Source organism: Thalassophryne amazonica, chromosome 19, assembly GCF_902500255.1.
Source record: "Thalassophryne amazonica chromosome 19, fThaAma1.1, whole genome shotgun sequence".
In the NCBI taxonomy this organism is placed as follows: Eukaryota; Metazoa; Chordata; class Actinopteri; order Batrachoidiformes; family Batrachoididae; genus Thalassophryne; species Thalassophryne amazonica.
Window position 1 is genome coordinate 23,013,607 of NC_047121.1, and position 24,580 is coordinate 23,038,186.

General features: G+C 40.9%; 1 protein-coding gene across 1 annotated transcript in view; it reads right to left on the minus strand.

The window, feature by feature from the left end:
* enpep (glutamyl aminopeptidase) overlaps window positions 1–24,580 on the minus strand; it is a 128,436-nt gene that overhangs the window by 40,471 nt on the left and 63,385 nt on the right. Inside the window, 5 exon segments of the mRNA XM_034159631.1 lie at window positions 5,655–5,728; window positions 7,553–7,703; window positions 7,812–7,867; window positions 10,300–10,436; window positions 14,130–14,212. Coding sequence (XP_034015522.1) covers window positions 5,655–5,728; window positions 7,553–7,703; window positions 7,812–7,867; window positions 10,300–10,436; window positions 14,130–14,212 — 501 coding nt within the window.

Consider the following 24,580-nt stretch of genomic DNA (forward strand, 5'->3'; position numbering starts at 1 on the left):
GGAAAAGTATTTTTAATCACTAAATTTTTGTACATAATGTAAATCACATCAGTTTTAAAACTTTCTGTGCTGATTTTAATCCTGTACATTTGCCTGGAAGATTCAAGAAGCTCACAGCAACTTTGTATTTCAACCCATGTCCATAGAGATGTATAGATTATTATTATACCAATTATAGAATTATGCAGTGGTGGGCACAGCCCACTAAAAAAGTTAGCTTAGATAACAGCCAATCAGCTAACTGAAAAGTTAACTTTTATAAAGCTAAACCGATAAACCACTCAAAAATTTATCGGAAGCTACAGCTAACCGATAACCAATAACTTTCAAAAGCATGTCCAGCTGGGTCTCCTCCCAGCTGGACACACACACACACACACACACACACACACACACACACACACACACACACACACACACACACACACACACACACACACACACACACACACACACACACACACACACACACACACACACATTCCAGCTCCAAATTCACACTCTCAAAGCAAAAAAGAAGCTTGTCAGCTCCACTGATAAAAAACAAAACAAAACACAAAAGTGGGAAAATCCTGAACATGCCAGACTCACCATATTATATATTGTTTTCCAAATGTAAACTCCACAGAAGCAAACTCAATTCAAAGAAACTCAAGAACTCAAAGAACCATGCACACACGCATGCGCAATCACCAGCTGCAGCTCCGCCTTTAATTCTCTCACGATTGTGGTACGTTAAGTGCATTAACTCCTGGAAATAATGTATTCTGACTTTTTCCAGTGTAACAAATCCATCTCTGTGTCCAGGCAGTCTGTTAAAAAGAGCTTCATGGAGATGTCCCCATGTCCATGTACACATCAACTGCAGTAAACCAGCATCCACACAAACAGCGCGTCACCACACTTTAGGTTCCAAAATCCGACACAGCAGACTCAGACCTGTTCCGTTTGACAGTGTGCATGCACAGACAGCAGCTGGCACAACAATGTGCAGGCTTTTGTGAACTAGGCAAATGACAAGAGACTGTAATGTCCTCCCTAAGCCCTCAGGTGGGACAAGTAACGTGCAGATTGAACAGCGACTCTCCCATAGCAATGCAAACTGAAGCCACCGCTACCCCTCTTCCTGCTTTGACGGCAGAGCAGCCGGTGTCAGGGTCAGACTCTGTTTGTTGCAATCAGCTCTCACGTCTGGAATTTTTTTCTGGTGAGTCCAGTATTTCAATATACGTCTCTGGGATGAAAAGCAGCATGATCTCTGATGAAACTTTGGCAGGGGCCATGGAAGATGTCTGACTATGCCATTGATTTCTGCATTCTGGTAGCCAAGAGCAAGCAGAACACAGCGGCTCCGAATGACCTTTTCTTGCAAGGACTCAGTTGACCTCCCGAAGATCTGGATGCTCTCATTGCACTGGCAATAAAGGTGGACTGAAGAATGTCGGACAGACCACGGAGGAAGACCCACCTTCCTCCTCCTGGTGCAGCTTGCATCAGCTTCAGCCCCTCCCGAGTCAGTGTGTTCATTGATTCAGGTTCAGATGCTAATGTCTTGCATTCCTCTCTTGTTAGGATCCTACAGCTTAAGTTATACCACCTCTCATGCCTTCTGGAGTTGAAAGCAGTGGGTGGCAGCCTTCGGGGTCATATTACCAATTGGACCCAATCTGTTCAGTTAACTGAACCTAATAATCATTCTGAAACAATGTTTTCATGTTTTCATGACTCACTCAGCTAAATTGGGGCATCCCTGGCTCAGAAAGCCAGGGATGCTCTCCAATTTGCTCCCCAGAACTAGTCCTCCTAGAGGCAAGCTATATTCTTTATCAGCACCTGAATGCCAGACCATGAACGACTATATTCAAGAGTCCCTGGCTGCGGGACTCATTCATCCATCCACCTCCCCAGCTGCTGCCAGCTTCTACTTTGTAGAAAAGACTGAAAAAGCTCTATGCCTCTGCACTGATTATCAGGGGCTCCATCATATCACAGTCAAGAACTGGTACCCTATTCCTCTGATAGCATCAGCATTCAAACAATTAGATGGAGCCCGGATTTTCACTAAGCTGGATTTGCGGAATGCGTATCATTTGGTGAGGATTCGGGAGGAGGACAAGTGGAAGACGGGGTTTAACACACCCTCGGGACATAATGAATATTTAGTAATGCCCTTTGGTCTGACAAATGCACCTGCCATATTTCAGAACTTATTGAATGATATTTGGCTTGGTTACCTAAATAAGTTTGTCTTTGTTTATCTTGATGATATTTTGATTTTCAACCCCAATATGGAGACTCACTCTCAACATGTCCAAAACATAGTTTCTAGGTTACTGCAAAAACAGTTGTACTTCATGGCGGAGAAGTGTGAGTTTCTCAAGTCCTCAGTTTCCTTCCTGGGGTTTGTGTTGGCTGAGGAAGAGATCAAAATGGATCCCAAAAATATTGAGGCCGTTGCAGATTGGGCTGTGCCACATACTTGCAAAGAGGTCCAAAGGTTTCTGGGTTTTGCAAAGCTCTACAGAAAATTCTTAAGACATTTCAGTACTGTGGCTTCCCCTCTGCATGAGTTTACCTCATCCTTTAGGTCATTCCTCTGGACGGTGACCACAAATTGCTGGTGGTCAAAGTGGCCTTGGGGGAGTGGCACCACTGGTTAGGGGGAATCTCTTTGCTGTCTACTATGGGAAAGGTTATTGCACAGATTTCCAAGAACTCTCTGAGACCACAAGCAGAAAACATCCTTCCAGAAACCCAGAGTAGCTTCGGGCCATCAAGAGGGTCAACAGACCTGGTCTTCACTTCCACCAATTGCGAGAAAAGTGTTGAGAGCAACAGCAACCATTGTACCTCAACTTCATTGACTGGAAAATGGTGTTTGACAACATGTCATACCCACTTCTATGGACGATCCTGAGAAGAACAGGCTGTGTCAAGAAATTCATCAAGAACCTAATACCCCCATCACACATAGCTGGAATCACGCAGAGTGGCATCAGATTTATGAATTGTCGCATATCTGAAAGGTATTGGATTTCAGTTCCAAAACGTTCTGACAGCCATCTGCGGAAACTGACACAGTTGGTCAAAATCTGCCGGTGGCCCCGAGTGTGATGCACATGTTCATAATTCTCCGGGCACCATCGAGATGGGACACCTATCCGACGGTGTTCCATGTGTTATCTGAGGACTATCTAACTACAATTTACATATTCCAATTGCAGCAAAACGGGATCCAAAATGGTTAGAGCATATATGAGGGAACCTCGAGATGGATCTGGCACAGTATGCCTGCCAGTATGACCAGCAGTGCCACATATAATAATGATACATGATAATAATTCATAATTGTTATCATGTACAGTGAATGTGAACAGCTATCAAACTGAAAGCTCTGTGTGCTGCTGCGCGCATGATGCCACAATTCTGAATGGGCTGTTATATCCGCAATAGACCTTACAGTACAGATATTTATCCATTCCTTCCCATGGGCGACGTAAATAATGTGAACTATTGTCTCCATCCTAACACGGACAGCTGCCTCTCCATCGTGCGCAGAACAGATCTGACATTGTAATAAATGTTCACCTTCTAACTCGGGAGGAGATATCACATGGAGCTTGTGTCAGGCCATTACATCATTAATAAACATAAGCCGGGGCAGCAGCCTGCAGTTAGAATCCTCTCACTCAAAAGAAACAAATAATTCCATGTAATAATCCAATCATCATGGTGTCCAGAGTTGCATTCTTCTGCTGAAGTGGGCAAACAAGAAAAAAGAAAGTTCCCTGGAAAGGCTCTATGGCCCAACTGCCAGCAAACTTTGGAGCAAAGCTGTCCACTTGTCCAGTGGAAGGCATGCGCAGGTGTGCCCTGCGCGCACTTAGTGGCCTGTGCAGTGATCTGCACACACACAAACACACAAACACACACACACACTTGAGTGATAATTACAGCCCCAGACGTGCGCGTGGAGCGGAGGTGTGCCACTCACACACATGCAGACATGCACATGAGGAAAACAGCGCTCTGGTCTGCCCTGCAGCCATTTGGACTTCTCACAGTCCGCAGTGCTTTTTATGGCCATCTGACAGCGATCTGTGTCATCCACCTGCTGTCTACCTACACTTTGGATGCCATCGTACAGGTGTGGACGAGGCAGTCCGGATCCATTTGGACCACTGCTGACCATGCCTCTTTTTTGCCCGACTGGGTCGGATAATGGCAATATTTGCCATGTTGGAATGGCTCCTTCATATTCTTACTATGTGTGACAAGGGCCTAAGGCTTCTACATGATGACATGTCCACTTACGTTCTGGTAAATGGCACCAAAAAGGAAGCCTCCCATGTTTAGTCATTAGTAAAGCAGGGCTGCACCATCGCTCCCACACTCTTCATCATGCTTGTGTCAACTGATCAAGGACAAGGTGCCACCATTAATTGACATCATATACAGGAGAGATGGGAAGCTCTTCAACCTGAGATGACTGAGAGCCAAGAACAAAATCACCACCACTTTGCTCCTTCACTTCCAGTATGCCAACAACAGCAGCGTGTCACTGTTTATGGAAAAAAGGTCTTGAGAAATTCCTTGAAACCTTCAATGGAGCCTACACAAAGCTTGGTGTTCACAGCAACCTAAGAAGGCACAGATCCTGTTTCAGGCTCCACCCAACATGGCCAATCCAAAGCTTCCTGCTGTGAAACTGCACAGACATGTCCTGAAGAAGGTGATCCACTTTCCATACCTGGGCAGCCATGTATCATCAAATGGCAACATAGATGATATTGAAGATCCAACACTGGCTCAAGTGTGCAGGAACATCCCTCGACTGGCTTCCCACCCATGTTTGTAACAAAAAAGACCGTCGACACGAGACAAAAATCCTTGTCCAGAGACGCCCAGAATAAATACTACAAGGACATCTTAAAGCACAACCTGAAAAGCAGCTCCATCTAATGGAAGACCTGGGCAGAAAAAGTGAGGGACTGAGCCAGCTGGTGAGCAATGATCCACACAAGAGTGGAAGTCTTCAAAAAATGTGGAGGAACAACAAGGAGAAGAGGAGCAAAAGGAAGGAGAGAGAGCAAGATTCTGACTGGCAGAAACTTCCCACAGGAACCACGTGTGGCAACTGTCAGAAACAGTGTTCATCAAGACTGGGCTTCAATCATCCCTGCATCCACCATGGAATCTGGGAACTGATCAAGAGACAGTCTCCCTCACCACAGAGGGATTTCCACAACTGCTCCTTGCTGCATCCATGATCTTATGGAGCTGCTATATTTCCTGATTAGCAAAAATCTGGGAGAACCGCTGGTCCATCCCATCCAAAATATAGCCATCTATCCTTCACAGCTTGGTGACAGTTGGGCATTCCCTTGGCCTTGTATAGTTTCTGGGGTCCTCAGGACTGGGACTAGTCCATGCAGGATTATGCTCTTAATGATTGATATTGTTATCTGGTCTCATAAAGTAATCAAACGTTTACTACAAAGTCAAGACATCAAAGATATCCAGTTTGATGTTGAGAAACGTTATATTAACCCTTTGTAATAACACTTAATTAAATAAATAATGTATATGTTACATAAGCTTTTAGGAGTATTATAATATGCAAAATGTGTAATTATGTCATTTTCATACAATACCTCTCTGTCTGTGAGCCTTCATCAGTCCATCCAAGGGATGTTGTGATTGATTTCACATGCTCACTGAACAGTTTCTGGAGAAAAGAAAGGAAAATCTGATTCTTCTTGAAATGCACAGGGAAACATACTCACTTATAGTGATTCAAGGCAATGGGATATAGTTTTGAATGAGATGTGTCATTGCATCTGCATAATCTGGAAAATGAGAGGATTTTATGTTCCAAAGAGCTTGTCATTCAATTAATAAATAAATAAATATACTGTAGGTGGACTAATCATTTAAAAAATACTATATCAGACATTGAAATATGGGTGATTCTATGGTAATGGAATTATGATGACGGGAAAATCTGGCCCTATTTTTAGCTCCCCATTAAAAATGTGCTCAGATTGTAATTCCGTTACCATAGACTCGCCCATATACAACATTTCAAAATTAGAAAACTAATTTAAATTGCTTCTTTTTTAAAAAGTAATTTAAGCAGAGGGTCTGATTGATAGGTCAGCTTTTTTTCCCCCATTGTTTCCCTGTCCATAAAATATGCATGAATACAAGGTTGAACGTCAGTCACTGGCACAAAAAGAAGCTCTTGCAAGCAACGGTGGAGCTCTTGGGTTACAGCATCTCTTGTTGATGTCTGTGTCAAGAAAAAAAATTGTATGGCTGCTAGCTATCTGTTGCTTAGTACAGCAAAAACTGAAGTTCTTGTTTGTGGTCCTGATGAGTTTGTTCCCTCAGTGATTAAGATCCTGTGCCATTCTGTTCACTCAGTCATATTTCATATTGACCATCAGTAAAGACCACATCCTACATTCAGATGTATTGAGAGCCACTCTGTTCTCAGAACTGTGGAATCTTTCAGGCGTCTGCTAATCTGGATATTCATTTGGCTTCCCCAAACACAGCTGCACTTCAAGGCCACTGTGATAAAAATCCTCCTCAAGAAGATCAACACTTAAGCCTCGCTCCCTGCTCATCCCCCTCCCCTCAACTTCTCCAGCTCTGACGTTGACTGTGGACAGTGGACTGCTCAGGGCTGAGCCCCTCCCCCTTCCAGGATTGTCAGACAAGGCCATTGACGGCGCCTAATAGGCTGCCTCTGGAGTGTTCTGATAAACTGGACCTTCAAATCTCGGTTGTCGTCCTGCGTCTTTGTTTGTCTGTGTGATTATTGTTTTCTGTGCTGATGGGTTTTTTTTTTCCTCATTGCTGCTGTGTAACGCAGCGGCTATGAGGGTTTTTTTCTCTTTCTTCCCTCGTGTGTGCTTTTTATATGTGTTTATGTACCGGGTCGGCCTATGTGTGTTGTGTGTTATGTGTGTGTCGTTTGTTATGGGTCGGTCTTGGTTTGCTCAGCCCTGCTGTTGACCAAGGCAGGGATGTACATCTGGAGCTGGTCCCCGGGCGCCTAATGGCGACTTCTGCTCCTAACTGGCAATTAGGATGGGTTAAATGCAGTAGACACATTTCATTGTGCAGGGAACATGTTCTTTTGTGCATATGACAATAAAATTCTTTTGAATCCTTTTGAATCCTTTGAATCCTTGAATATTGCACAAGATGTGTAGTATTGACATGTTACACATCTTGTGCAATGTTGGTTCTTCCATTTATGGAGCATTTTCTGTCTTAGAATCATTGTATGTCTCAAGCTGAGCTGGAAATGCTTTTATTTCATCATGTCTTGGCTATTGTAATTTGCTGTTCCCTAGCCTATATAAATGCAGTCCGTTTACCATTTAAAGTCTCATATCTCATTAGTTTGTATGTAATTATGCATCAATAACATATTAATATGATATTAATTTTGATGTCATATTGTTTTAGTTCTTAAAAGATGCATTTTACTTATTAGTGGTGCATTTTGAAAGTCACATTAGATATCAAGCTGACTCACCTGAAACCTTGGGTAGAGTATCATGTTATTTGACAGCATATCACGAACATATGCTATTGCAGAGGCCACCTGTTTCCAAACAATGTATTCAGTTTCATTGGTCAGGTACATGGTCAGATTGAAGGCAAAGCCATAGTCAATAACATCTGCTCTGAAAGTGAAAAGAAACAGAACTGTGGAATCAGGTCACAATGACAGCATACAGTATAATGACAAAGCAGGAATGTTTAGGCAAAACAGCCATTGTTAGAAATTGTACCTTGCAAAAGCAAAAACATCATCAATGTAGCTGGTGCGATCAGTTGCATCAAACTCCTGTTTAAGAGTAGAATACATCATTAGAGATAATTAGATATAATTAGGTGAGTCTTGCTGCTGTTGCAGAAAATGCAGAGCAATAGTTGAATAGACACATTCAGTCAAAATAAAGCATTAAAATGAGTTTCAGTGGTAAATACAATAAATGTGTGATGCCACCCAGCACCACCGAGAAAGCATGTGAGGCTCCTTAATATACAGTCTGTTGTATGTCGTCCTGGTTCCTGCCCTCTCTCTCTCTCTTTTCCCAGGTGGCATCCCTTGTGGAGCTGATGGGCACACCTGCTTGCAATCTACATACCTCCATATAAGCCCTGGTTCTTCAGCTCATCCGCACCAGAGACTCAGTGTTCACAACCTGGTACCTGGCCTCTCAATTTCCGTATTGAGCCTGTCTGTCTGCGTTCCGCCGCAGTGTTCTTTGACTCGCTGTTTTCTGCATTCCATACTTCTCTAGCTATCTGTAGTTTTGGTTTGAGTGATTGTAGCAGCCCTCTCATTGCCTTCTCTTCCTTCACAGTGACCTCATCCTCCATCAACTCCCCAGGGGGCCACCTGGACCACAGACCACTCAGCTCCCCATCTTGGACTGCCACCTGTACACCAGTGCTACGTGGGCTGCGACCACCTGAGTCCACCACAACGCGGGCCAGGTTTCCACTCTGCCTACCTCCAAAACTGTATTCACTATTTATGCAGCTTTAGTTCTGTGACACATTCTGGGTTCATTAAATCTTATTGTTTTTCATTCAGTCTCCCTGTTTTGGCATCCAAGCCTGGTTTTCGGGTCAGAATCGTAACACAGTCATTAATATTCAAGATATCATTGCCAGGATGACATTTCTTTCGGCAAATATTCTGGTAGCCCAATTTGTGTCAAGATGTGCAGGGGTATGTAAATGCTGAAGTGGTAGGAAGAAGCAAACCAAAAAGGCCTCAGCTGGTCTCCTCCAGCCTCTCTATAAATACATAACAAATTAAAATAATGTTGTTTCAAGCAAGTGATGTCAACATGATTTGGTACGAAAGAAATATCCATGAAGACTGAGTTTTTTTAGGTGCAAAGCTTGACAGAGAATTTACAGTTTGTCAACAAAAGTGTGAAAATCCTGAAAAAAATGTTTGATTTGCAAATTTGTCTCTCAATAGCATAATATCATTAAATGATTGAAGCAACGTGAAGGAATTTCAGTATATAAATGGCAAGGGTGCTGAAGCTGAGCACCTGTGATCTCTGAAACAGCACAGCATCAAGAACCATAATCAAAAGCTGATATAATCACATAGGCAAGGGGAACCTATGTTCATTTATGGACTCAGTACTTGAGTGTGGCTGCTTTGGCATGGATTCCTGTATCAGTGCATTGTGGCATGGAGTCACAGCCTGTTGCACTGCTAAGGTGTTCTAAATGTCCAGGTTGCTTTGTTAGCAACATTCTGGTCATCTGGATTGATCTGATGTCTCTAATTTTCTTCTTGACAATACCCCATAGGAAACCCATGAGGAAATGTGTATAGGGACAATCAAATACAGGAATACCATAGTCAGCAAATCAGTTCAAAATCAGAATCAGAATCAGTTATTGCCAAGTAAGTTTTCACAAACAAGGATTTTGATCTGGTGGCATTGATGCATAAAAAACAATAAAAGGAAATGCTTGTGTAAGAAGTAAGAGGTGCATCAACAACAGTGAAAAAAATACTTCTGTAAGACGTAAAGGAGTCAAATAGACAAATGGGCAAAACTAAGTTTACTGTCAAATAGATATAGTGGAATGGGGCTGTGCACGCATCCAGAGATGATCTTTGTGGGAGTGGGGGAGAGGCAGGGTAATTGGCATTATTTATAAGTCTGGCTGCTGAAAGAAGCTGTTTTTGTGTCTTGAAGTTTTAGTCCTGATGAACCTGAGCCGTCTGCCAGAGGTTCATTTGGTCCTCTGGTTTTGGCAATGAGGGCAGATGCCAAGTCCTGCTGGAAAAGGAAATCAGCATCTCCATAAGACTTATCAGCAGATGGAAGTATTAACTGCTCTAAAACCTGTACAGGTTTGATGAGATACTGTCATTTGTGTGGAAAAAAACCCCCAACTTAAAATCACCAAAATATTGAAGGGAGTCTGTCTCCACACATCGTGCAACATGTAAACAAACAAACCAAAACCCTTAATGCACTTTACAGTAAATTCATACTATTGCGAATGACAAGAGATGTGAAATGTGACATCTAAACACAAATATGAACCAAACTGTGTACTGTGACACCCATAATACACACACACACACACACACACACACACACACACACACACACACACACACACACACACACACACACACACACACACACACACACACACCACACACACACACACACACACACATATATGTGGGCATGTGCATACGTGTGCACTGCAGGTGTTAAGGCTTACTGAGTGATTGTTGACAAGCTGCTGATTTATCGCACTCCACATGTGATCCTCGTGGTTGACTCTGTAGAATCCAATATGATCCTTGTTAACCTTCAGCAGTCCATCCTCTGCAGTGGAGTAGTTTGTGATGACTTGTTCTGGAAATTAGCACAGTTTGTTATGTCTTTTGACTGGATTTCTGTCTGTGCCTGATGGTGGAGTGAGACATATTTTGAACAATCTACAGTGTACAGACCAGGTATCTTTGTGGGATCAGAATCAGACTACCAGTAGGTAGACCTTTGTTCCATTATTGACCACATTACCGTCTTCTTGGACAAGACGCTTCATCTGCATTGTTCCTGTCCACCCAGATGTCAATGGGTATAGGCCTTGTCTGATTAAGTTACCTGTGATTGATTGATTTCCAGTCCATGGTGAGTCATAGACTCTCAACTGCTTCAGGCCAGTATCACTACCAAAGGGCCTTAGGGTCAAAGTAGGACTTGCAGTAAATACATGTAAAAAACTAACTGAAAACAAATAATTTTGTTATTGTATATTTACACATACTATAGTTTTTATACAGTTCATTCATTCATTCATTCATTCATTCATTTTCTACCGCTTAGTCCAGTTAAGGGTTGCGGTGGGCTGAAGCCTATCCCAGCAGTCATAGAGCGCGAGGTGGGGTACACCCAGGACAGGACGCCAGTCTGTCTCAGGGCCGCTGTCAAGGGGACCATCAGTGTGCAAAATATGAAATAATTTGAACAAGCTGTTTTCATTTTATTGATGAAAGCTGATGAAAATTGATGGTTTCCTTTAAATCTCTGTTTTCAACTGCATTTTTCTCCATTAAAAAAAAATACTGGGTTTTGCATCTGAACTCTTCAACTGTATTCACAGCCTTTCCCAATGAAGGTCAAAATTGAGCTCAAGCGTATCGATCACCCTTGAGATGTTTCTACAGCTCAGTTGCCTACATGTAAGGTCTCACAGCTGACAGTGATCCACCGATCAGGTCTGTATGGTAGACTGGCCAGACGGAAGCCACTCTGTAATAAAAGGCACATGGCAGACTGCCTGGAGTTTGATAAAAAGCACCTGAAGATTCTCAGACCATGAGAAAAAAATTCTCTGGTCTGATGATACAAAGATTGAACTCTCTGGTGTGAATACCAGGCGTCATGTTTGGAGGAAACCAGGCACCATCCTTTCAGTGAAACATGGTGTAAACAATAACACACATACATTTCAGCTGATCTCCATCACCTGATCATATACACAGCAAAACAGCCAATATGTTTTGCAACATTGAGCACATTTACATAACCATAAAAATCAGATAACTATTAGTACTCAAATAACTGTAAAAATCTCATCTCTCGAGTTCACATGCATTTCAGTAATCCAATAATCAGAAAAACCTGGCTTACATGATTTCAGTTCATAAATTGGATTTCTTTTGAAGAGGAAAAAGGGCAGCTCTTGAAAAGAAAAGCACAGACTTTATCGAGAAAAGACAGCACTCTCTGTCTCTCTTTCTGTCTCTATTTGTCTCTCTCTCTGTCTCTCTCTCTCTCTCTCTTCGCGGCGTTGATGTCCTTGCACCCAAAATATGACATCATGAAAACCATGATGCTCAACTTTAACACATTTGTCTATAAACCGCATACTAGGTCACCAAGAAATTTGTTCTTTACAATGCTGAAACAACTCACAGGGCCGTCAAGGACGCTTGGGCGACCTATGTTTTTTTTGACACACATCGGTCTCTGAACTTTGTATTCTGATGAACGATGTTACAAGGCCTGACGAGATAGCGATGCGTCCTGCTGTACCTCTGGAAATGTGTGTGACAACTGCTTTTACACATGCACAAATGCAAATCAATGAAACAAATCTGATCAATCGTATACATGTATTGGGGAAAAATACAGGTGTGTTAATTTGGTTTATCATAGTGAGATAACGTTATCAGATAAAGCATATCGGATTTTGTTGTTTACATGACCAGTTAATAATCAGATAACCACCAATAATCAGATAGTAACCAGATTTTTTTTTTTTATGTGCGTGTAAATGGAGCCAAAAAAATTGCGAAGATCTTGAGAGTGCTCATTGTGTTGGAGTTTGGTTTTATGGCTTGTCTCTGTCTGTTTATGTAAGTTCTGTCTTCCTTAGTGGTTGTCTCCTATGTCTGTAGTGGGGGTTCCCTTCCCCGGTCTGCATGTGTGGGTGTGTGTATGTGTCACGTGTGGGTGTTCGTGTCTGGTCCCCCATGGTGTGCATGCATGTGGGTGTGTGTGGTGCATGGGGGCGTTTGTGTCTGTTCCCCCGTGATCTGTGTGAGTGGAAGGGTGCGATCCTCTTTGTGTCTCCCAGTCGCGGTGGTCATGGTTCCACCTGAGAGCTGCGCGCGGTGCCTGTCAGCTCGCCGAGGGTCCCACTCGTTGGGCATTTGGGGGTCTCCCCTTGCTGTTTGTTGTGCTTTTATGATTTTTTTTTTCTGTTTGAGTCTAGTCTCGTCGACTTCATGTGGTTCTTTTCTTTCTCAAGTATTTCCACATTTGCATTATTTTAATCACACTCTGATCATCTGTTTTCTTTTTTTACTCCCTCTCTGGATGTTTATCATTGTTTATTTTTTTCCTCACCTTTAGAGCTCTCTGTTCATCACTTAGTATTCATGTGTTTCACCTGCCACTCAGTTAGTGTGGGATTTAAGTCACACTTGTTTAATTCCTCACTGCCGGTCAACTATTTCCTGTTTGTCATTCCTGATCCACAATCTGTCTTCCTGCACCTGTGTTGTCGCTTGTTAGTATGTGTTTGTCTCACTGTTGAGTTTTGATTGTTAGGTTGAGTTATCACATTATTTGTTTGTTCACTTTGACTGATGGACGATTTTGGATTTTGGTCACCTGGAACTGTATCATTTTCACCTGGATATATAAATACCTATTCTTTTGCACCCAACCTCTTGTGTTCACTGCCTGCATCCCGGGATAGTCTTTGTCTTCAGTGGTACAAACCATAACACACTGCTTTAACCATCATGAGATGCTTCTTGTGTGACACTTCGGTTATGAGAGACTTTTTGATCGGCCATCAGTTAGGATTGAACCAGTTGATATTAATTTGCACTGACAAGGGGCAGGACTGCTTTCTGTAATTACCGATAGATTTCACCTGGTGTCTTGGCTTTCCATGCATTTTGCACCTCCCTTTTCCATGTGTTAAATACATCTTTCCTGTGTCATTTCAAATTTTACAAATAATTACTGTGTGGCCAGTCTGCTCTGCTCCAGCCTGATCCTGTCAGATTTCAGAAGCTAGCAAATTTAGTATGGGTTATTACTTGGATGGGAGACCTCATTGGAAGACCAAGGGCTGTGTGTGCTTCTCCAGGTGAAATTGGAGATGAATCAGGAAGGGAATCCACTATAAAAAAAAGTCAAATCCCATTGTGGATCTCTGCTTGGTACACTGTGGTGACCCCACTCAGACGAGTGCAGCCAATAGGCAAACCAACAAAAATAAATGTCAGATGAAGTTATTATTCCATTTATGGGATACAAAATATCTCCCCAGAAATTTTGAATGTGACAGTACTGTATCCTTTGGAGAGGGGATTCTAGATGTGGGCAAGCTCTAGCATGTTCCATTTTTCAAATACAAATAGAGACCAAGCTGCATGTTTTATGTAAAATCACAAACTAAAGACACAGGAGAGCACAGAATCCTGCCATGTGGAGTAGCCTGTCCATGTAGTGGCTGAGAATAGCAAAACAGGCCTCTCATATATCACATATTTCTCTGTACTTTTACCTGATTTTTATCCTTACCTGTGCTGCTTTTATTAAAAATGTCCATCATGATCTTGTCACTCTTCACAGAATGCCATTTTACTGGAATTGTCCAATTATAGCTGTAAAAAAAGAATAATAACAATGCATCTGAATAAAGTTAGCACTTCCACTTCCACTTCTATATATATATATATATATATGTCCACTGTAAGAGACATAATCTAAAAAAAAAAAAAAAAAAAAAATTCGGAAATCAAATCCATGATTTTTAATAATGTATTTGTATGTTACTGCTGCAAATAAGTATTTGATACCCTACCACAAGCAAGAATTCTGTCTCACACAGACCTGTTATTTTTTCTTTAAGAAGCCCTCTTATTCTGCACTCTTTACCTGTATTAATTGCACCTGTTTGAACTTGTTACCTGTATAAAAGACACCTGTTCACACACTCAGTCAATCATACTCCAACCTGTCCACCATAGCCAAGACCAAAGAGCTGTCTAAGGACAACAGGGACCAGTGGTGGGCACAGATAACCAAAAAATTAACTTCGATAACAGATAATAAGATAACTGAAAAGTTATCTTTGATAAAGATAAACCGATAAACCACCCAAAAATGTATCAGAAGTTACAGATAATCGATAACCGATAAATTCCGGTGTTGTCTATGGGACATTAGCAGTTACTAAAGAGCTAATTTTTAACACGATTGCTTTTGAAAGCATCAAAAGCGGTAAAAGACCTAACGAATAAGCAAGAATGTTTGACCATGCTGCCCCCTGCAGGAAGCAGCACAGACAAATCCTGAGAGCACCCACGAAATCAATTCTTTACTAATCATAATCACTTTTCTTTCAACATTCTGCCCCTGCTGGAAGCTCTTATTTACAACAGCGCTCCCACCATAGAGATACACCAAGAGCAGCCATAAGACCAGCTTCCTATCAATTTCAACACTCGGGTCAGGCGGAGGTCTTGAAAAATAAAGTCATACTAACTTATGGTTTTTTGAAAATACTGATAGAATAACTCCATTGATGTCAATTCTGTCATTTGTACAAAGTTAAAATATAACATATATCTTTTAATGTTGAATAAGGCACTAATTCTGAGGTTTTGTGACAAACACAGACCGCAAAGCATTCTGGGTAAAAGTGCTAAACAGTGATTGGTTCAGTAATCCATTATGTAAACCAACACGTTAATGTGACGTGTGTCGTGTGTTGGATTGAAGATAATGTGCTTTTGTAAAATATTCTATTTTTATTTGTAAAAACAGGCATTTTTACGGAGCCCTGGAAGTGTCATCGCAATTGCATGTTTTAAAACTTTTATGACGTTGTAAAACGTGCACTCAATATTAGTAAGTAAGTAAGTAAATTTATTTATATAGTGCCTTTCATAGACATAAGGCCATGTACACATGTTGTCGGGTATTTGTAAAACCGAATAGCTTACCATTCAGTTTGGGGAAAAAACTTCATCCACACTACGTCGTTTAAAAAAAAATCCATCCACATCGAATCATATAAATGTGTTGTAATTAGTCTGCCAAACCTTTGGGTGGCGGTACTGATTAAAATTCTATCCAATCAGGAGCCTTATTCTCTTGTCGTCACTTCCACAAAAACTAAAAACATGGCGGCAACCTCGTTCGTGTGGACCGATAAGGAGTCGGAATTACTTCTAACCGTAGTTTTAGAATACAAAGTTAACATATATGCACACAAAAAGCGCCCGGACAATGGACAATACCAACACTTTGAGAGCAGCCCATGTACCCAGATGTTTAATACTGCCATGAACACTCCTGGCCAGTAGATGGCAGTAGCGGCCTTGAAAAAATGTCAAACAAAATTCCAGATAATCCGTGTCTGCTACATTTAAGATGCGTGGAATTTAACAAACGCAAATACACTAACGTCTATAAACCCAGAGAATATATTCACGAGAGTTTTAGGCACTAGAGTTTAATGCTGTTATCTGTGGACCCTGAACAGAGTGTCTGAAATGCATTTGTCCTGTCGTGAACGTCTGAGATTACCTTATGCTACCCATAATGCATTGCTACCTGGCACAGCATGTGCTCACAAAACCTTAAAAATTAGCACATTACTTTAAAACGAAAACATATATCTGATATTTTCACTTTATAAACTTCAGACATGACAATAATTTTAAATAACTTGTCTAAAATGAGTGGTTAAAATTTGAACCATAAGTTAAACATGTATGCCTCTGGATGACTTGGTGACATTGCGATTATATTAGTATGGTGTTAAAGGAAATGGCTTTTTTTTTGATCACCAGTTCTTTGCTTACAGACGATAGAGTGGTTTCTGATTGCAGAGAGTAGAACAACATACCTATTAGGAAACTTTTAACAGGTAGGTCTCAACAGCTTTAACAGTTTTAAAAATGTTTTTCACTGTTCAGCTTAGTTTAGTATGTTATTGGTCTAAAAGTTATCGGACGGTAATTCATCGGAAGATAATTAGTCTGATGGTGGTTTTTAAATTTGCTCTAAAAAGATAATCTGATAATGAAAACATTATTTTCGATAATTATCTGTTATCGGATTATCGGAAGTGTGCCCACCACTGACAGGGACAAGACTGTAGACCTGCACAAGGCTGGGTTGGACTACAGGACAACAGGCAAGCAGCTTGGTAGAAGACAAAACTGTTATGATTATTTATTAGAAAGTGGAAGAAACACAAGATGAGTGTTGTATAAAGTACCAGAAAATCACACTTAAGTAAAAGTACAGATACCCATTAAAAAAATGACTTTGGTAGAAGTTCAAGTCACTGACTGAAATGCTACTCAAGTAAAAGTCTTAAAGTATCTAGTATTTATTGTACTTAAGTATGACAAGTAATGTACAACTAAATGTACTCAAGTACTGAAAGTAAAAGTACAAGTAAATGTTAATAATCAAAAACAGACTGATTTGTTTTAAATAAAGTTTATCTACGCTTGTAAATGACTGGTAGTATTAGTCAAATACTGAAAATTGTGCCCATCACACAAAAACACTTCAGAAACAGGTTCAAACCTAAACGAGAGTAGGCTACTCACTAGGTGTTCACAGGAAACAGTTAATGTATTTATTTATTTTCATTGTTACATGGTTTTATCTTTTCTGTTGTGTTTTGTTTCATTAGGTTGTTTTTGTCTCTCTCTAAAATTGTATTGTAACATTATTAGTCTATTATTATTGACTATTCTGGTCTATTATGTAGACTATTATTGTTGTTGCTATAATATATGATTAAAAAAAAAATACAATTTGACTCTTTTACGACAACGAACGTTAAGCCATTAATTATTGAGAAAACAAATCAACACAAACGTGCTGATGCGAACAGCTTAATGCTAACTTAACATTGAAAACAACATAGACATGCTAACGTGTTAGCATCGGTCCCGTTTTTAAGTTAGAATATACATCTATCAACTGTTTCAAAAGACCATAACAGGTCGGTTTAACATAAAAAAATATTAAATATTACTCACAGACATATGCTCTTCAGGGTTTTAGCAGGGAAAAATTAGGATAAAGTGAAATATAGCAATCAATCCACGAATCATAAATTGAAGCACTGCTTCGACCTGCGAATCACTGCTTCGATTGGTTCAAGGTTCAAAGCAAAGCTGCGCTGCAGAAAAGTTGATTACAGACCCGCTGCAGGTCTGTAATAGAGAAATGTTCATTTTCCTGATAAACAAGTGCGCAAGTGCGCAACTGCAAAAAAGCCTACCGGACATGCCTCATGACAAATCGGGCTGACTTCGTTGCAGTCAGTAATCAGTGGTGTCTCTGGGTGAAAACACGTTTTTTCGTGTGTGTGTTTTTGTAACGAGTAACGTCATGGCGCATACAAAATGTATCGGAGTAGAAGTATGCAATTAAGGTCGGAAATGTAGTGAAGTAAAAGTGAAAGTAAGCCGAATTTAAAAAACTCAAGTAAAGTACAAAGTCTCCCAAAACGTACTTAAGTACAGTAGAGAAGTATTTTTACTTCCTTACTATACACTGCACAAGATGACTGTCAGTCTCCCTCGGTCTGGGATTCCATGCAAGATCTCACTTTGTGGGGTAACGATGATTCTGAGAAAGCTCAGAACTACACAGAAGGACCTGGTCAATGACCTGAAGAGAGCTGGGACCACAGTCACAAAGATTACATTAGTAACACATGATGCTGTTATGGTTTAAAATCCTGGAGGGCAGGAAGGTCCCCCTGCTCAAGCCAGCACATGTCCAGGCCTGTTCGACGTTCACCAGTGACCATCTGGATGATCCAGAGGAGGCATGGCAGAAGGTCATGTGGTCAGATGAGACCAGAAGAGAGCTTTTTGGAATCAACTCCACTTACCATGTTTAGAGGATGAGAACAACCCCAAGAAAACCATCCCAACTGTGAAGCATGGGGGTGGAAACAACATACTCTGGGGGTGCTCTTCTGCAAAGGGGACAAGACGACTGCACCTTATTGAAGGGAGGATGGATGGGGTCATGTATTGCGACATTTTGGCAAACAACCTCCTTCCCTCAGTAAGAGCATTGAAGATGGGTCATGGCTGGGTCTTCTAGCCTGATAATGACCCCAAACATACAGCCAGGGCAACTAAGGAGGGGCTCCGTAAGAAGCATTTCAAGGTCCTGGAGTGGCCTGGCCAGTCTCCAGACCTGAACTCAATAGAAAATCTTTGGAGGGAGCTGAAACTCCAAACCTGAAAGATTTGGAGATCTGTATGGAGGAGTGGCCCAAAATCCCTGCTGCAGTTTGTGCAAACCTGGTGAAAAACTACAGGAAACATTTGACCTCTGTAACTGCAAACAAAGGCTACTGTACCAAATATTAACATTGAGTTTCACCGGTGTTCAAATACTTATTTGCAGCATTAACATACAAATAAATTATTAAAAAAAATCATACATTGTGATTTCTGTATTTTTTTTTTAGATTATGTCTCTCACAGTGGACATGCACCTAAGATGAAAATTTCAGACCCCTCCATGATTTCTAAGTGGGAGAACTTGCAAAATCGCAGGATGTTCAAATACTTATTTTCCTCACTGTATATGGCAAACTCCTGCTCAGGAACAATGTTCAACAGAAAAAAAGGCAAAAATGTTCTTTCTGTTCCCATTTTTCATGCATTATTTATTACATTTCTATAGTGCATGGGTGGTGGCCAAGTAGCTGAGCACTTTTGTTTCTAGTGTGGAAGGTTCCCAGTTCAAAATCACCCATGCCCATTCCCCATGTAATGTGGAGTTGCGTAGGGGAGGGCATCCATGGTTAAACTTTACAATTCAGCATGCAACCTCAGCTCATCTGACATGGTGACACTGAGTGAGAAACTAAAGGGACTTGTTCATTAAAATACAGTTATATGTAAAAGATTGGGCACCCCTGATGATTTCCTTTTGCAGAAATAACAGCCTGTAAACATTTCCTATAGCTTCCAATGAGAGTCTGGATTCTGGTTGAAGGTATTTTGGACCATTCTTCTTCTTTACAAAACATCTCAGGTTTGTTGGTTTTTCCGAGCATGTACAGGGTGCTTAAAATCATACCACAGATTTTCAATAAAATTCAGGTCTGGGGACTGAGATGGCCATTCCAGAACATTGTACTTGTTCCTCTGCATGCATGCCTTAGTAGATTTTGAGCAGTGTTTAGGGTCGTTGTCTTGTTGAAAGATCCAGCCCCGGCGCAACTTCGTCACTGATTCATGAACATTGTTCTCAAGAATCTGTTGATATCCATGTGACCTTCAACTTTAACAAGATTCCCAGTACCTCCACTGACCACACAACTACACAGCATGATGGAACCACCTCCAAATTTTACTGTAGGTAGCAAGTGTTTTTCTTGGAATGCTGTGTTCTTTTCAGCCATGCATACCGCCCCTTGTTATGTCCAAATAACTCAATCGTAGTTTCTTCAGTCCACAGCACCTTATTCCAAAATGAAGTTGGCTTGTCCAAATGTGCTTTAACATACCTCAAGAAATTCTTTTTGTGGTGTGTACACAGAAAAGGCTTCCTCTACATTACTCTCTCATCCAGCATCTGCTTGTGCAAAGTGTGCTGTGTAGTTGAATGATGCACAGAGACACTATCTGCAGCAAGATCATGTTGTAGGTCTTTGGAGCAGGTCTGTGGGTTGATTATGACTGTTCTCACCATCCTTCACTTCACCTTATCTGAGATTTTTCTTGGACTGCCACTTCAGGCCTTAATTAGTTCTGTGCCTGCAGTCTTCCATTTCCTCACTATGTTCCTCACAGGGGAAACTGACAGCTGAAATCTCTGAGGTAGCTTGTTTTATCCTTCCCCTAAAGCATCATGATGAACAGTCTTTGTATTCAGGTCATTTGCGAGGTGTTTAGAGGCTCCCATGTTGCCACTCATTACACGAGATGAGAAGGGGGGAATCATTTGCAAATGGTCACATTAAATACCCTTTCTCATCATTGGATTCACCTGTGTAAGGAGGTCAAGGGTCAATGAACTTAACAAACCAATTTTGTGTTCCAATAATTATTGCTAAATGTATTCAAATCAGTAAAATGACAAGGGTGCCCAAATTTATGCACCTGCCTAATTTTGTTCTGGTGTCTGGTGTTCCATTTTTCTAACCTGGGCTAGCAGTACAATGTTGCTACTGGTCTTTCTCACCACATGTCCAAATCCACATTCAGAGAGAAGTATTTTTTTTTTCAAGATGCACTAATGATCTCTCAAAGGTCCATGTCTTTAGGGTCCTGGTGCTGCCTGTCTTACTGTATGGTTGTGAGACTTGGATGCTAACCAGTGACCTAATGTGATGACTGGATGTCTTTGGTGCTAGGTGCCTTCACAGGATGCTTGGATACAGCTGGAATGACTTTGTATCAAATGAGTGTTTACAAAGAGTGACCAAGATTATGAGTATCATTTGTATTGTGAGGGAGTGTCCCTGACAACATTTTTAGTGTGTGGTCTGTTTCTCTGTTCATGATCCAGCATGTTGTGTGTGTGAGTGTTTAGGACCCCAGTAGCTGGAGAAGGACCAGGGGTTGCCCATGGTCCAAATGGCTGTGGCAGACAGATGGCTATTTTAGAGATGTAGAGATGTGCCATCCAGGACCCAAGGTGGTCCCGTGGTGTTGTGGATGAGGTAAAGCTCAGCACCAATGCATGCTAACAAACTTGACTATGACTTGTACGAATTAATTAAAAACCAAAGGTATCTGTTAAATTAAAGTAAAAGACCCAATATATTACATCACATTATTCACTTTTTTATGGAGCATGATGTGTCCTGACATCACATTTTTTTGAAATGTTTAAAAGTTCCTCAGTTGACATACCTCACTATAGATTAGACCCACTTTCAGGCCCTGATTGGATATCCATTTTTTTTAATTAATTTACTTATTCATTCCAGCAAAACCATATTCAGTTTTGTGTAAAAACTTGGCAATGGGAGATTGGCTTAAGAGTGAAAAATATGACTGTTTGCACTGACTGTGACTGAAGATCTCCCTTTGCAGATTTCTGACCATGGGTGACTTCTTCATAAGGGTGAATTGGGTGATGCACTGCCAAGTGGGAAGAGGAGGAATAATTTTTCTGTCCGATTCTACCACTGCTGCAGTGGCTCTAAGTGTTGCAGGCCATTTGATATGCATCTAAATGGTAAATGGTAATGGTAAATGGACTGCATTTATATAGCGCTTTTCCATCTGCATCAGACGCTCAAAGCGCTTTACAATTATGCCTCACATTCACCCTGATGTCAAAGGGGTGAATGTGAGGCATATGGCATCTGGATGTCATAGTCCAATCAGGCTAAAGTTGTGTTTCAAATGGTCCTGCCTAATTAATGCTGTGTTTACACATAGGCAGGACACACTACGAATGTCATATTAGTGTCATTCTTGGCGCATTTCTGACATTCTTAACACATTTGAATAGGTTTCTTAATAGTGCGTGATATTTGTGATTTTCTTGGAGCATGTTTTTGGCTGCCAAAAAAGTCTTCCATAAATGTCACGCACCACCCTCATTACGCCTCATGTCGTGGAGATCGCAGCTGAGCATGTTGATCCATCTTGATTAGTGGCGATCCTTAATAGAGTGTGACAGCGTTCTTCTCTGACATGCGTACAATTAAACCCTGCTGCACCGCATTCAGTTTCATTGCTGCAATATGCCAAAGAAGGACAGTGAAGCCAAGTCAGTTAAAAGTCTCGTTCCAATGCTCATTAGCGCACTCCTGCAGGTGTTCCACCTGCTGCTGCTGCTGTGCCTGATGTTTAAGAAAACACATGAGACGAGAGTCACATGGAGCCACCCATCTGGCTCTTTCCGTCTCTTCCTCTCTCCTGCAGGTTCTATTTTTGTTTGAAGCCTGTGCTTAACAGAATTAACTGGACACACAGTGAATCTCACAGACTCAGCCCAAAGAGCTCTCTCCAGCCAGGGAGCTCAGGTGGGCCAACATGAACAATTTCTGAGAGCTATTTTTGAAAGCAACCAAAACATGGCCACCCAGGTCACAGAGCTGACTGATCAAATTTCCACTCTCGCCATCTCGGTTCAGTGTATGGCTTCATCCCCTGCTGCAGAATGTGATATAAATAATCCCACACCTGTTTTTGGGAATTAGAATTTGTGTGTGGGATTTTTGCTGCAGTGTGCAGCAATTTATTTATTATTTTTTTTTGCAGCGTCCCAGTTCTTTTTCTTCCATTTCTGCCAAGATTCATTTCCTGTTGGGGTTGGTAAGAGGTAGAACACTGGCCTGGGCTAAAGCAGTCAGTACAAATGCTAACCTAAGTACTCTGACCTATTCTGATTTGGAGGATCGTTTCAGAGTGGTTTTTGATTACCTCAATCACAAGAGTAATGCTTTGTCGAGAAAGATGACTTTAAGCTTGCTTTCAGCTTGTTTTCATCTTGGAATATAATACGTGCCATGGAATTAATATACATGCTGTTGGATTACTGCACAGTTTTTGGTACTTTCCTGGAGTAAGTGAGATCTTACCAGACTTTTCCATTACAAATGGGGAGGCCCACGGAATGAACTTGGTGGTGAAGACAATGGAATATGTCTAAGAATGATTCTAACATGACAAGCATGATTAAATGAAGTATTAATGTGTTAAATTAATGTGTTAAAAGTTAAGAGTTGATTAGAAAAAGTATGTTACAAATAAGTGAAATGAATGATTATATGAGTTGTTTTTCATAAAGAGTGCAGAGTCAGACGAAAAGAGGAAGTGAAGAAGTTGTTTTTCATAAAGAGTGCAGAGTCAGATAAAAAGAAGAAGTGAAGATGATGTCGCAAGCAGGGCAAGAAAAGCTGATGTTAAACAACTGATCAAATTATTAAAATGTTAGTAAAATATGAAATGAATAATAAGGAATGAAAATGTTTGTATATGATCATATGAATTGTTTTTATGTGAAAGAGAGATGTAATGACATGATTGAATATGATTGATGTGATTTTGAAGAAATGATTTAAAAAGAATGAATTCTCAGAAAAACTGAAGTGTTAACAGAAAAGAGGAACTTGAGAAATAAGTTACTGGCAAGGGGCCGCAGATGACTTCCAGTAAGCGAAGGAGAAGGGAGGAGGTTTTGAGTCACCAACGTCCCCATGGTAACCAAGATCATCTGAAGACAACAAGAGTCAAGCACATATATAAACTGTGAAACACCAGGAAACGGGGTTATTCTTCCAGGGAGAGGTGCTGTTGCCACTTCTCCCCTGCTACGAGGAAATCACAAGACTTGACCATCTTGTGAGCAGCAATTGGAATCGTGGAGTGAGAGGATTGGAGTCATAAGAGATCATTTGAGAGAGTTTTCAACTCCCACTCAGGCTGTCCAGTCACGGAGTAGCAGAGCAACGGAAGAGTAACCACTGGCCTTAAGTCTGAGTGGGGAATGTTCAATGTTTTCTCTCAAGGAACATCACAGCATACCAGAATGGATTAGATCAACTTTTGGTTGATTGAAGAAGGAATAAACTCTTATGTGGATTAACTTCCTGAAGGATTATAACATCACACAAGGATCATGGTCAGCTAATGATTAATAGCTGATGAAGAGGAAATCAAGTTCATCGAGCTGGGGAAAAAATTGTTAAGAAGTCAATCCAGTCCCAGTCGAAGTAAGATCAAACAGAATTATTGAATTAAAAACAAAAATCTCAGCCAATCATTATTCTAATTATACTTGAATTACTGTTGTGAAATTATCATCATATAACCTATTTTGATTATGTTATTGGCACTTGCAAAACCTGCAATAAATTTCCAAGCATGCAGTTAAAGTGTTACGGCTCGGACATTGGATTTATTGATGCTTCTTAAGGTGTAAAAGTTAAAGTTCATTGGGTGTACAACATCAAAAGGCTCTAAAAGGTTAGTCTGGTTTTTAATGAAAATAACACATCCTGGGGACTC